This window comes from Psammomys obesus, unplaced genomic scaffold, assembly GCF_907164565.1.
Source record: "Psammomys obesus unplaced genomic scaffold, mPsaObe1.curated_primary_1811, whole genome shotgun sequence".
Lineage (NCBI taxonomy): Eukaryota > Metazoa > Chordata > Mammalia > Rodentia > Muridae > Psammomys > Psammomys obesus.
Window position 1 is genome coordinate 815,167 of NW_026590486.1, and position 12,963 is coordinate 828,129.

At 45.2% G+C, this 12,963-nt stretch overlaps 1 protein-coding gene across 1 annotated transcript; it reads left to right on the forward strand.

Moving 5' to 3' along the window:
- Positions 1-621: 621 nt before the first annotated feature.
- Positions 622-8,653, forward strand: LOC129676976 (myeloid cell surface antigen CD33-like). Its single transcript, XM_055607522.1, has 4 exons — positions 622-1,100; positions 1,277-1,555; positions 2,783-2,876; positions 8,263-8,653. Exons 1-4 carry the CDS (start codon positions 662-664, stop codon positions 8,279-8,281), a joined length of 831 nt encoding a protein of 276 aa, XP_055463497.1. The 5' UTR covers positions 622-661; the 3' UTR covers positions 8,282-8,653.
- Positions 8,654-12,963: the final 4,310 nt, after the last annotated feature.

Below are 12,963 nucleotides of genomic sequence, written 5' to 3' on the forward strand. Positions count from 1 at the left end.
AATGTTTTAAATACTTATCATTTTACTCTTTGTGTGTGAGTGTTTTGCCTGCATGTATATGTGTGCCTCGTATACATGCCTGGTACAAGTCAGAAGGGCATGTCGAATCTCTTAGAAATGGGTTAGGATGACTGTGAGCCACCAGTTAATGGGTGCTGGGAACTGAACCCAGGTCCTCTGCAAGAGGACTATGTGCCCTAAACCACTGAGGCATTTAGCCAGTTCCTTTATCTCATCTTTTGAGACGGTCTCTCACTGGATCAGGTGGAATGGCTCTAGGAATCCTCCTGTCTCTCCCTCCCCAGCACTGGGATTGCAAAACAGGCACTGTCACGTCCTCATTTTTATAGACATGCTGTGAACATGAGTTTAGGTATTCATGCTGCTGCAGTTTACAAGCAGTTTACAACTGAGGTGTCTCCCCAGCCCTCCTTCTCTGCTCCTCTCTGCTCCCTTTCCCTCTCCCTCCACCTCCCCCACCCCTCTCAGGTGTCTTTGGTGTTAGACTGCTGGGTTTTCTGTGCTCTCTGCAGATAGGCCGCCTGCAGTCCCCAGTTCCTCTTCTGTGAATTAAAAACTGTTGATTCTCTGCCAGCTCTCCCAGGTGGCCGGCTGCAGCCCTCCCTTTACTCCCTTCCAGCAGCCCAGGCCTCTGGTTGGGATGCTGCTCCCCAGACTGCTGCCCCTGCTCTGGACCTGTGACTGGGTATCTGGAATCTGCCTCCATCCCTCTAGAGAATCCACAGATGCACATCTGAAATGGCAACTTGTGACAGTGCAGGAGGGTCTGTGTGTCTCCGTGCCTTGCATAGTTCTTAAGTACTCCAGGAACCTGGACTTACACCCTGTCTTTGGCTACTGGTTCCATGAAGGGAAGAATGCAGACCATGATTCTCCAGTGGCTACAAATAACCCAAATCGACAAGTGCAGAAGGACACTCAGAACCGATTCCACCTCTTGGGAGACCCGAGTGTCTGTGATTGCTCCCTGGACATCAGAGATGCACGGAAGAGTGACAGCGGTTCTTACTTCTTCACACTGGAAAAAGAGAGTCTGGAATGGAATTACTATACAAATCTGCTCTTTGTGCAAGTGACAGGTAAAGTACTGGTTCCATGTTGGCCCCAGAGGAAGCTCATAGATGCCACAGGGACACCAGCCTGAGAGTGGTGGGGGATGGAGCTGGGTAATGGAGGAGCTGGGTCAGAGCCTGGGCTTCTCAATGGCTGAACTTCACCCCCATTCTTATCCTGCATGTCTTTCTCCCCTCACCAGACCTCACTCACATCCCCAACATCGACATCCCACAGACTCTAAAGCTTGGCCAGCCTACCAATGTGACGTGCTCTGTGCCCTGGGCCTGTGAGCGGGGGACACCCCCCATCTTCTCCTGGATGTCATCTGCCCTCACATCCCTGGGCCCTAGGACCACCCTCTCCTCTGTGCTGACCCTCACACCTAGGCTCCAGGACGATGGCACCAACCTCACCTGTCAAGTGGCTTTTCCTGGAGCTGGTGTGACTGTTCAAAAGACTATCCTGATCATTGTCACCTGTAAGTTCAACCCAGGGGCTGGGGATGCATGGTGGCTGTGTAACGGATCATGGCTGGATCAGGGACTGAGTCATATACAGGTCCTATCCTCTCACATTCTGTGCTTTCTGGACAGTTGTGGGGAGTGTTGCTGAAACCTAAGATGTTAAGTTTTGTTTTGTTTCTCTCCAAGATACCGCACAGAACTTCACAACCCATGTCTCTGCAAGAGCTGGACCAGGTAAGGAGAGTCATTGTGAGTTGGAAGAACAGGGACTCTTTAGGTCAGAGCAGGGTCCATCCCTCCTTACCCTGAACACAAAGACCCCTTCTTAGGAAACTACTGGCCCTCCTCACTCACAGAACATTCAAGTTCTAGAGCACCTGTCCCTACCTCTTCCTCAATCATTTGGGCTTCTGGACATACTCCTGAGTCATTACTGGGCTAGATTGGCATTCACAAAACAGAATCACACACTCTAGACACTTTTAGTCCATGACTTGTGGATCTGCCTGAAACCTCAGCACTTGAGTCTGTCAACAGCTTTGCTCTTAATGCTTGTGCAGAACACGCAGCCATATGGGCAAACATGCAGAGCACACACAGAGGGCTGTCCACAGAAATTCAGTTCCCTTCTCAGAACAGACCAGTGACTACACACAATTCCAAGCTTTGGTTTGTCCACATGTAGCCTGAGAGGACTCAGATTGTTTTCCATGGCAATGGTACACACTGGTTGGATCTAGTTCTAGGAGATCTGACAGCTTCTTTTGACTTCAGAGGGCACTAGGCCCCCACGTGTGCACATACATACATGCAGACAAATAAAAATATAAAATTTTTAACGAGTTTTTTGTGTGTGTGCTTGCCACAGTATGTAAACATGCTCCCAAGTTCTGTAGGTTCTTGATATTTTCAATTACAGTTGTTGGTTTTGATTTTTGATGCAGAATCTTGCTATGTAACCCAGGCTGGCTTTGAACCCACATTCCAAATGTTTCATCCTTCTGAGTAGTAGGATCACAGATGGCCACTAAGCCTCTGTGACAGAAGTTTATTTATAATAGAAAGTGATTTTTTTCTGATATATTGTTGGACAACAGGATGAGGAAGTCAGGGAAGCTTGGGCTGATGCAGTCTTAAGTGTGGGGATGAAGGAAGGTTTGGAGGAATATATTTAAGTGATACTGTGAGAGGAAGGTCTCTGGGATTATCAGGTAAGTTCAGCTCCATCCATATTTCTTCAGGGAAAGCAGGACCCCTGGCAGAAGTAGTTCTGGTAGCCATTGGAGAGGCAGCTATCAAATTCCTGCTTCTTGGGATCTGCTTCCTCTTCCTCAGGTGAGTGTTGCTCCTGGGACAAGACAGAGGTGTAAGGAAGGCAAAGGCCAAAGATTAAATCCTAGATTCCCAGTACTATGGATCTTACAGTTTAAGATCCAGGCAAGGAGTTCATGGGTACTAACAGTTCCTCACCATGCTGGAGCTGTCAAGTCTGGCCATTTGGGAAATGTGTTAGTCAGAGTTCTCTAGATAAACAGGACTGATAGAATATATGTACACACACATACAATGGATTTATTAGAGTGGTTTATGGATTATGGTCTATGATCTGACTTCCAACAATGACTATCTTCTGATGGAAAGTCCAAGAGTTCAATATTTGTTCAGTCCACAGAGCTGGATGTCTCAGCTGGTCTGCCGCATACACTAGACTCTCAAAACATTAGACTCTAATGCCAATAAAGGAATGGACTTGCCCAGGAGAGTAAGAACAAGTAGGCAATGAACAAGCGCTTTCATCTTCTACGTCTTTTATATAGGCTGCCACCTTTCTATTCTCCCCACCTCAAAAGAGCTAGGTTTAGGGTAGGTCTTCCCACCTTAAATGATGAAATCAACAAAAATGCCTCCCAGGAGTACTAAGCCACTTGGCTTAATCCCAGACATAATCAGCATGACAGCTAAAAACAGCCACAATAGGGGGAAGGCTGTCTTCCACGGCTAGGAGGTGGCTGATGTACCTGGTCCCCTACACCCGCACATTTTGAAGGTCTGGTCTCCTCACTCAGCATGAGCCCCCATAGGAAGAGAATGTAAAGGCCAGCAGTACATGTGTACTATGCAGAAACTGTCATGGATTAATCTCAGGTGAGGGATGTGGGGTCCCAGCGTTTGACGTCCCTCAGAACTCTTCCCTGGGATGGACCTGGCTTTAGCATGGCCACTGATGATCCACTACTCTCCTGTGAGTCCACATCCTTGCTGGATCCCATGATGCTCCTGAATCAGTGGCCCCACCTCTTTCCATAGCTGGCTGTGGTTCTCTACTGACACCTCTCTCCACCCTTCATTCCATGACCCGTACTGACCCCTTTAATCACCCAGCCTTGATCGTCCCTGAACCTCATCTTTTCCTGGCCACTGACTCTTCCTTATGTCCTGCCTCTGTAACAGGACCCTAGATCTTAGTAGGCCTCCAGACTTCACACAGCTGACTCTATGAGAGGAGTCCCATCGACTCAGCACATAGTTAGTACCCCTGCCAAAAAGGAAAACAAAGACCTAATTTGTCAAAGTGCATAGTTCTGGGAAAGACTCTAAAGGTACTAACCTGGCAATTGACTTCTGTAGCTCTGCTTCTGGCTAAAATGTTCTTGTTAACTGAAGTATGTCAAACCAGAACAGTGGTTTTGTGCTTAAAAGTTCATGCTGAGAAAGGCTTAATGCTACACTGGGATTGCAAACATCCAGTGTAGCTGCCGGCCAGCTAATATATTTTTTTTCTATTGGCTTAAACCCATATCTGAGCAGTCTTTTCTGATGGATACCCCACAACAATTCTGGAGGTTCCACCAAAATTCCCCAGAGACCAGACCTTGAGGCACTGGGGGGCTCAGAGCCTCTTGAAATTGAAAAGAGTCCCTAGGGGGTACATAACCTGAGTTTCAGATCGAGACTCCCTTTCATCAATCACTGCCTAACACTTCTGAGGAGTCTGACATCTTCGTTCCAAAATGAAACAAATTAGAAAGTCTCCTTGTGTGTCACCTCCAGAGGAAAGTCTGGTTAAGGTGCCTTCTGTTTTGACACATAGGAGAGGTCAGACACAGCTGCTCATCCAGTGTCCAGGAAACATTGGACTCACTTGATTCCCCCTGTCTGTTCAGGCATATGAATGTGTATTGACCACCACTGGTTATCTTCTTCTTCTTCTTCTTCTTCTTCTTCTTCTTCTTCTTCTTCTTCTTCTTCTTCTTCTTCTTCTTCTTCTTTTTCTTCTTCTTCTTCTTTTCTCTCTCTCTCTCTCTCTCTGTCTTTCTCTCTCTCCCTCCGTAGATATGTGTGTGATATTCTATCAGTTCTGTTTTCCTGAAATGACCAATGGATTTCTCTGGTGTGAGAAGCCCCTGGCTTAAGATCTGTGCCCACTCCTCTCTCTGACAGGTTGCCCATAGACACCATGAGCCCCTCACCACACACACACACACACACACACACACACACACACACACACACACACACAAAGCCTTCTCCTGTCCATCCACTGTCCAGGGTGAGGAGTGAGAGTACTTGCTTGTTTCTTTGCTTGCTTGGCTCCTGCTCAGTGTTGGCCCCTGTGTGGAGGTGGGAAGGGCTGGGCCTCTCATCCAGGGCTGCCTGCCATCTAAGAAGAATGCACACAGGAATGGGGGGAATGGTTTCCAGGGTGAGTATCCCCTCTGCTCTGTGCCTGATCTGAGCAGCTCTAGAGAATGGGGAAAGTTCCGCTGGGGTGAGCCCAAAGGAAAAGAGAAAGTTCCACCCCTTCATTTTCATGATTTATGTCTCGTTTTTTCAACTGGTGATTCATACAATTGGAAAACCCAAAATGCACCATATTCTTAAAACAAACAAACAAACCCTGGGCCAGGTAGGGGGAATCACTGCCACGCAATGCATCCTGGACAGAACATATTTTCCCTTCTGTCTAACACTGACCAAGCAGACCTTAAATAATTTTCACTAGGTTCTTTATAGAAGGATTAAAGACTGAAGCTAAAGACTGTTATCTGTTTGGTCCCAGATATTTAAAAAAATTATAAACATTAAAAAATATATAAATACATCCCAGTTGCTGAAGGTAGCCCAAAAGGTGTTTAAAATAGAGAACTGATTGGGACAAGATCTTTTGCATAAACTAAAAACCATCACCTTTTCTGGTAAGAGACACAGTTAGACTTACAGACACTCAGCAAAATCTTGATCTCTTACCCACTGCCAGAACATCTCCTTAGTGAAAGTTCTGCCTCCAGTCAAAAGATAGAGTTGGACTATCTCTCAGGCTGACAAGTGGAACCAACCCCCCAAAACTGGCCCAACACTAAGTTCCTATAATTATCCAACTAACCACTTCAGCTGCCTCAGATTAAGGAATATCCAATGGCCCTGGAAGCAAAAAGGGAAATCACAGTCCATATTGTCTGTCTTGGAAAGACAGGCATCTTTGTATCCTGCCAGTCACCCTGGAATAAACCTCTTCTGTCTGTGAAGAAAACTGGGACCTTTGATTCTCATGAGTCTGCTTCTTCCAAAGAAACAGATCTGCACTCTTAGACCTGAAAGATGCATTCTTCAGCCTCCCATTGGCAAAGGCGCTTTGCAATGGGCAGACTCAGAAGGGTGTTACAGCAGGCAATAACCAGGTTATTTAAAGACACTAAATGCAGACCTCCTGCCAATCTGTCAGAGGGGTCCTTGGGAAACAGATCATAAAAGGAACCACTGAGACTGCTCCAAGAGTTACAGACCTTGGGCTACAGAATTTCAGCTAAGAAGGCTCAATTCTGTACATCAGAGGCTGCCTGTCTTGGCTACCAGCTGAGGAGAGGCAAAAGAAACCTGTCTCAAAGCAAGTTTGTTGCTGTCTTTCAGATCCCAACTACAAAGACAGGTTTGAGAGCTCCTGTGTGCAGAGAGGTATTCCTGCCTCTGGATACCAGAGTTTGTGGAAATAGGAGGATCTCTATACACCATCACAAAGGGGAAACTGAGTCCCTAACCTGAACTAAGACTAAACAAAAGACATCTAAGGCTTTAAAAACAGCTCTGACTTCGGCTCCAGCCCCAGTACGTCTAGACATCTCAAAACCTTTTCATCTGTTGGTCCATTAAACAAAAACAAACAAAAAAATTACAAAAGAGGTTTCAACCCACTTTGGAGCTATGGAAACTGGTCCAAACAATTGGACTCTATAACCACAGGATGACCCACCTGTCTAAGTGCTGTAGTGGCTACTGCTAGTCTAATGAAAAACAAACAAGTTAACTCTGGGTCAAGATCTTATTCTCACAGCACTCCTTGTCATTGAGGCCCTCCTCCAAGGAACAACAGAACGCTGCTGTCCAATGCCTCTGTGGCCTAATACCAGGCCCCACTCCTAGCCCAGACTCAAGTCCAGTTTGAGAAACCCACCGCCATCTATCCTTCTACCCTCTTGCCTGGTGGCAACCCCAGGTGCTCCTCTATGACTGTAAGGAGATGAAAGATGAAAACAAGTACATGGGAGCTGCATTCATTACTATAACCGAAACGATCTGGGCCCAAGCCAGGTACCTCAGCCCAGACAGCAGAACTGATCAATCTGACCAAGCCTCTCACATAGGAGAAAGGAAAGTCCACCATTATATACACAGACAGTTGCTATGTTTTTACTACTGTGCATGTCCACAGTATGAGCTATAGAGAAAGAGGGCTTCTCACCACTGGGGGAAAGTATATGAAAAACAAGCTGAAAATCTTGGCCCTCCTAGGGGCTATTCAGCTTCCCCTACACATTACTATCTCCACCATGGGGTCAATGAACTGGCTATCCAACAAATGGTCATAAGACCAGTAGTGCCTATTAATATTCTGATGGCATACTCCAACCTGGTTCTGTGTGAGACTACATGGTAAAGACGAAATGGTTAATGGAGGGCACCAGCGGAGAAGGAGAATTCTCCTAGAAACACCCGCCAGAACTCAGGTAACTGACCTTCACCAGGCTCTGAGTTCCACAAAACACAGGTGTTCAGAGCAAGGTGTGTTATACCTAGACTGGATGCCTAGCTCAGGATATCTCAGCCAGATGCCAGTTTTGTGCTCAAGTAAATCCAAAACACAGAGCCCTTTCCAAGAAAAGGGTCTGAATGAAAGACCAACCCCCTATCAAACTCTGAGAAAACTGACTTCACCAAGATCCCGCTTGTCAGGGAAGAATCAAAGTACTTGCTGGTTTTTATAGAAACTAGCCGCTTTTCTGGTTGGGTAGAAGCAGTCCATACCTGGACTAAAACTGCTCACATAGTATCTTAAAAGCTCCTCCAAGAACTGGCCCCCTGATTGGGCACTTCCTAGCTAATGGAATTTGACAATGACCTGGCTTTCATAGCCAAAACCTCTCTGGAAATAAGTTGGAAACTTCATTGTGCATATAAACCTCAGAGTACTGGGCAGGTGAAAAAAAAATAAACAGGATGTTAAAAAAAAAAAACTATAATGAAACTCTCATTAGAGTCCAGTGACTCTAATGAAAAGGGTGGATAGACCTCGTTCCTTTGCTTGGCTTCAGGCCTGCTGCACCCCATATAGGGAGGACTTACCCCCTATCAAATTATGTTTGGAAGATCTCCCCGACTGCTTCCCAAGCTCAAAGACTAGCAGTTAGCAGAACTCTCTAACTATTTCTTTCTCAAATCACTACAGACACTTCAGTCCTCCATAAAGTCTATTCGTTGGACTACCCAAGAGAGCCAGCTGACCTCTGAATCCACTACCAGTTTCCCATTTGTTTGAGTCTGCTGGTACTCTCTGGGTCAGGCACTAGCCAAAGGGCACTGAAACCAACTTGGAAAAGATGCTACAAGGTGATTATCTCCATTCTTATGGCTGTGAAGATAGCTGGCATTACATCATGGATCTACCACACCCCGGTCAAGAAAGTGGAAGCCATGGATGATGATGCCAAATGGACTGTCTCCAGACTATGGACCCATTAAAATTAAGGTTTATCTGGCTCCAGGCCCTTCCACTCCCTGACCCTCTACCTCCTTTTGTGTCTTATGTTTTGTTCTAAGGGTATGAATATAGGGTTATGGTTCCACCCCACAGCCCTCAGACTTGGAACTAGGAATTGAGAAAGACAGATAAAAGAAAGATATTAGCTAGTGTGACTAAAGACCAGCAACTCATATTCATCTTGAGCTTTGCTCACTAATGCCCACTTTAAGTGTTTGGTAGTACGAAAAAAGCAAAGATATGGGAGTTTATCTTTTGAGATAGAAATACAGAGTTTACAATCCTATGCATGCCCTGCAGCTGGGCCTTCTTGTTGCCAGAAACAAGAGACTTGCCACTGAAAAAATTAGGGGTTGTTAGGCTGAAATTTTCTTTTTAGAAGATTCTCACTTTTAGAAAACCTGGGGAATCAGACTCTATGCCACAGGAAGGGACCCTGGACATAGAGTCAATCATTCCCAGCCAGAAATCAGCCAGGATTGCCGGTTATGCTTAGACACCCAGCCCCCATACTACATAGGAATATGAACAAACCATACTTTCAGTCATTGACTGACAAAACTCACTGTGACTGGGGGTGGTCCAAATCAGCATGACAGGACTCCCAAGAAACTAAAACTTGTCTAATATACAAAACTTTTAATCCACACACTTCCCCTTATTCTGATTCCTGCTATTCTGCCTTGTGGGTTTACTCATGTGGACAACAATAATATTACTGAAACCACTTGGAGGGCATGTACTAATGGTTTGATTAAAAAGGCCTCTTTTGCTGCTTTCCAAACTAAATAGACAGATTGATTAGGATGTAGAGGAATTAAGTTTCTGTTTCTGAATTAAAACAATAGGTAGGTTTCCTTGCAGAAATGTCCTACAAAATTGGAGAAGTTTGGACTTCTCATGAGATAAAGAAAACTATGTGTGACTTTGAAAGAAACCTGTTGTTTCTATGCTAATTATTCAGGAGTAATTAGAAAAAAAAATCTTATCATGGTTGGAAAAAAAAAAAAACTCAGGAGCCACAAGCAGGCAGACCTCTGTGAGTTTGAGGACAGTCTGGTCTACAAAGTGAGTTTGGGGACAGTCTGTTCTACAGAATGAGTTCTAGGACAGCCAGGGCTACACAGAAAACCCCTTTCTTGAAAGAAAGCAATAAAAAAAAGAAGAAAAAACTGAAAAAAGAAGAGAGAAAGACAAAAATCAAATAGTTGACACCAGTGTCTGTTCTCTTGGTCCCCTGGCTAGGTACTCTGCTATCAGCACTGCCTTGGTCTTTAATTCTCATTCTAATTGGATTAATATTGGGCCCTGCATTTCAAACTGAAACAGGATGAGTCCATGATTGACTCATTTACTAAGACCAGTGGGGAATACAACAGGGCCTCAAACCTTGGTAGTCCTCCAAACCTTACCACAAATGACTCCATGATGGGAGTACCATTCAGGCCATAAAACTCAGCACATCGTAAGTACCACCTGCCAAAATGAAAACCTAATCCATCAAAGGCCATAGTTCTGGGAAAGTCTCTAAAGGTACTAACCTTGCTTTTTGGCTTCTGTAGTTCCGCTTCTAGCTAACTGTTTTAGTTAACTGTTCTTGTAAAAGCTCACCCTAAGAAAGGTTCAGTGATAACACTGGGATCCCAAACACCCAGTCAACTAATAAAGGTTTTCTATTGGCTTAAACCCATGTCCAAACAGTCTTCTCTGATAGATACCCCACAATACCTCCATCTCTTCCTAGCACTGGCCCCCAGAAAGTACTTGCAGATGCAACCATCACCCCCTTCCTCCACAGTCTGACCACTTTGTATTCTCACTATGGATAGAGACTGAAAAGCATGACAGCCTGTACGGAGGGCCTCATGGTGTCTAAACCCTGAGCCCTCTCACCCTGCATGATGATCCTGTCACACTGCCTGCCCCACCCTCCTGAACCAGAGACTGTGCTTGTGATGGATGCTGCTAAATACCTTTCCACCCCCTTTTTGGTCTGTCCTCATCCTATCCTTCCTCAGGCTCAGCCTGTCTGTCACTGTGTGTGATGAGATGCACACAGGGCTGTGTGTAGGAGTGACGACATCCAGCATGCATGGACCATATTGGTGACTAACACTGAGCTCCTACCAGGGACTAGCATTTTTGTAGGGCTGGAAATGCGTCCCTGTCTCTGTCAGGAAGAATCTGTCACTCTAGTGATCATAACTTGAATGAAAAGAAATGAAAGATTAACTAGAACAAATCAGAGAATGACGGATGTTCAGAAAAATCATGAAGGAGAGGAGCTGGTGACTCTTGGGACAGGCTCTGAGTCTGAAAGCATGATGAAACCATGAATGATGATGTTTCAATACCCTCAAAGCAATGGGAAAGGAGATCTGGTGCATTTTCTAGAGAAGAGTGTCCAAGGCAGAGAGAGAGTGTGCATTAGCTCAGAGGCAAAAACAGATTGCTTAGCCCAGAAAGTCATTTGGGAACCTGTGTTTGATGTCATGTCACCCACAGAAAGAGGTGGTGACTTAGAGAGCAGAGAATGGCAGGGTGCCAAACAAGAGGTCTTTCGGGTAAAGCAAGAATGCAGAGTCTTTGAGAAAAACAAAGCTGTGTAGATTTTCACTTTAACAGGATTCTGTGATAGCCCTGTTTAGAACAGGACAGGGCAGATCCTAGGGCTGTGAAGGGAACGGTGTATTTGTTAGCTTTCCATCACTGTGACAAAATACCTGAAAAAAACAATTCACAAAAAGGAAAGGTTTAGTATGAATCCTGGCTTGAGCTCACACTATTTGGTTCTATTCCTATTGGCCTACAGTGACAGTGTATATCATGGGGTAACTTCATGCTGAAGGAGGCCTGTTCATCTCATGGCAGCTGGGAAGTAAGGGAGAAAGAAGCCAGGGAACTTGCTAATATCCCATTAACCATTTCACATGCACAGCTCCAATTTCCTATCTTCTACCAGGCTCTACCTCCTGCACGGTCCATCATACCCAGGTAGCACCATCAGCTGAGGACCAAGACTTTAACCATGAGTCTGGTTGGGACATTCCATACTCAGACTGTACTTAAGGAGAAGTGACTGCCACATTCTAAAGGAGTGCTGGTTGCTTGAACCAGGCAGGTCCTATGAGGACATGTGTTTCATACAAGTGGATGGTCAGGAAAAGGGCTTCTAGAAGATGTGTATGGGTAAGGCGAAGTTCACTTGCTTTGCTGAGCAGTTTTGCATTTTGACCCAATCCAATTTTTGTTTCTTTTGGCTTTTTGAGACAGGATTTCTCTGTGTGGCCTTGGCTGTCCTTGTTGCACCTTGTAGACCTTGTTGGCCTTGAACTCACACTTGCAGTCATCCACCTGCCTCTGCCTCCCTGAGTGCTTGGGATTAAAGGTGCGTGTCAATCCAATTTTTGTACTTTAGCTTTTTCATCCTGTTCTTAGGGTGGGATGGATCATATTCAAGTACATTTAGTTTCACAGATTCCAGGTCCAAGGCCTGCCCCCTGCTCTCCTGTGGTTTTTTTTGTTTGTTTGTTTTGTTTTGTTTTGTTTTTAGGTTTTATGGATTCTTCATGAATTTCACATCATGCAGCTCATGCCCACTCATCTCCCTATCCCTCCATTTCTGCCCTCCACCCAAGCAACCTCCCCTCCAAAATAAAACAACAACAAAAACAAACATCTTTTTTTTAAGTGAACATGTTTATTGTGGCAGAAAGAATCTAGCCTTGAACTGTTGAACTGTTGTCACCATTGACATTGTTCATGTCTACTTGATATTGACAAAAATTTTCCAAACTCAAGCTTTCATCATTTATTTTTGATCACTTATGCACAGACTGATTTAAACTTACCTTCATCAGACAAAAGAAAGCTGTTTCTTCATCTTTTTTTACAGTTTTTTTGACTTTTATTAATTACACTTTATTCACTTTGTATCCCCCCATAAACCCCTCCCAATTCCCCTCCCAATTCCACCTTCCCTCCCCCTTCTTCATGCATGCCCCTCTCCAAGTCCACTGATAGGGGAGGTCCCCCTCTCCTTCCTTCTGATCTTAGTCTATCAGATCTCTGGTTTTTACTATTCCATCAATACTAGCTCCTTACTGGGCCTCCTCTCAGATATCTTATTGTTGCCCTGTCATGGAGAGCCTGCAGCTTTGGTTCTGCAGGACTGGGCCCTTCCCGTGCTCCAGCAGTTCATAGTTAGGGTAGATGTTGGGGTGCGCCAACTCAAAGCCTTGGATCTGGGCCTGAATGGTAGCTGAGTTGGTCAGCCTGCTTGCTGTCCTGTGCCCATTCCACCAGGGTCGGCTCTCCCAGGCAAGGGGCAGGACCAGCTCTTCTGCCTGCAGGAGTGGTATTTGTAGAAATCAAAATATAATAATAATA

Bases quoted from the DNA above. Each gene is read 5' to 3' on its own strand.
- LOC129676976 (XM_055607522.1), top strand. From the start codon at position 662: ATGCTGCTCCCCAGACTGCTGCCCCTGCTCTGGACCTGTGACTGGGTA. The intron at 1,101-1,276 runs GTAAAGTACTGG...TCCCCTCACCAG, and splicing joins GCTCTTTGTGCAAGTGACAG to ACCTCACTCACATCCCCAAC. The intron at 1,556-2,782 runs GTAAGTTCAACC...ATATTTCTTCAG, and splicing joins TATCCTGATCATTGTCACCT to GGAAAGCAGGACCCCTGGCA.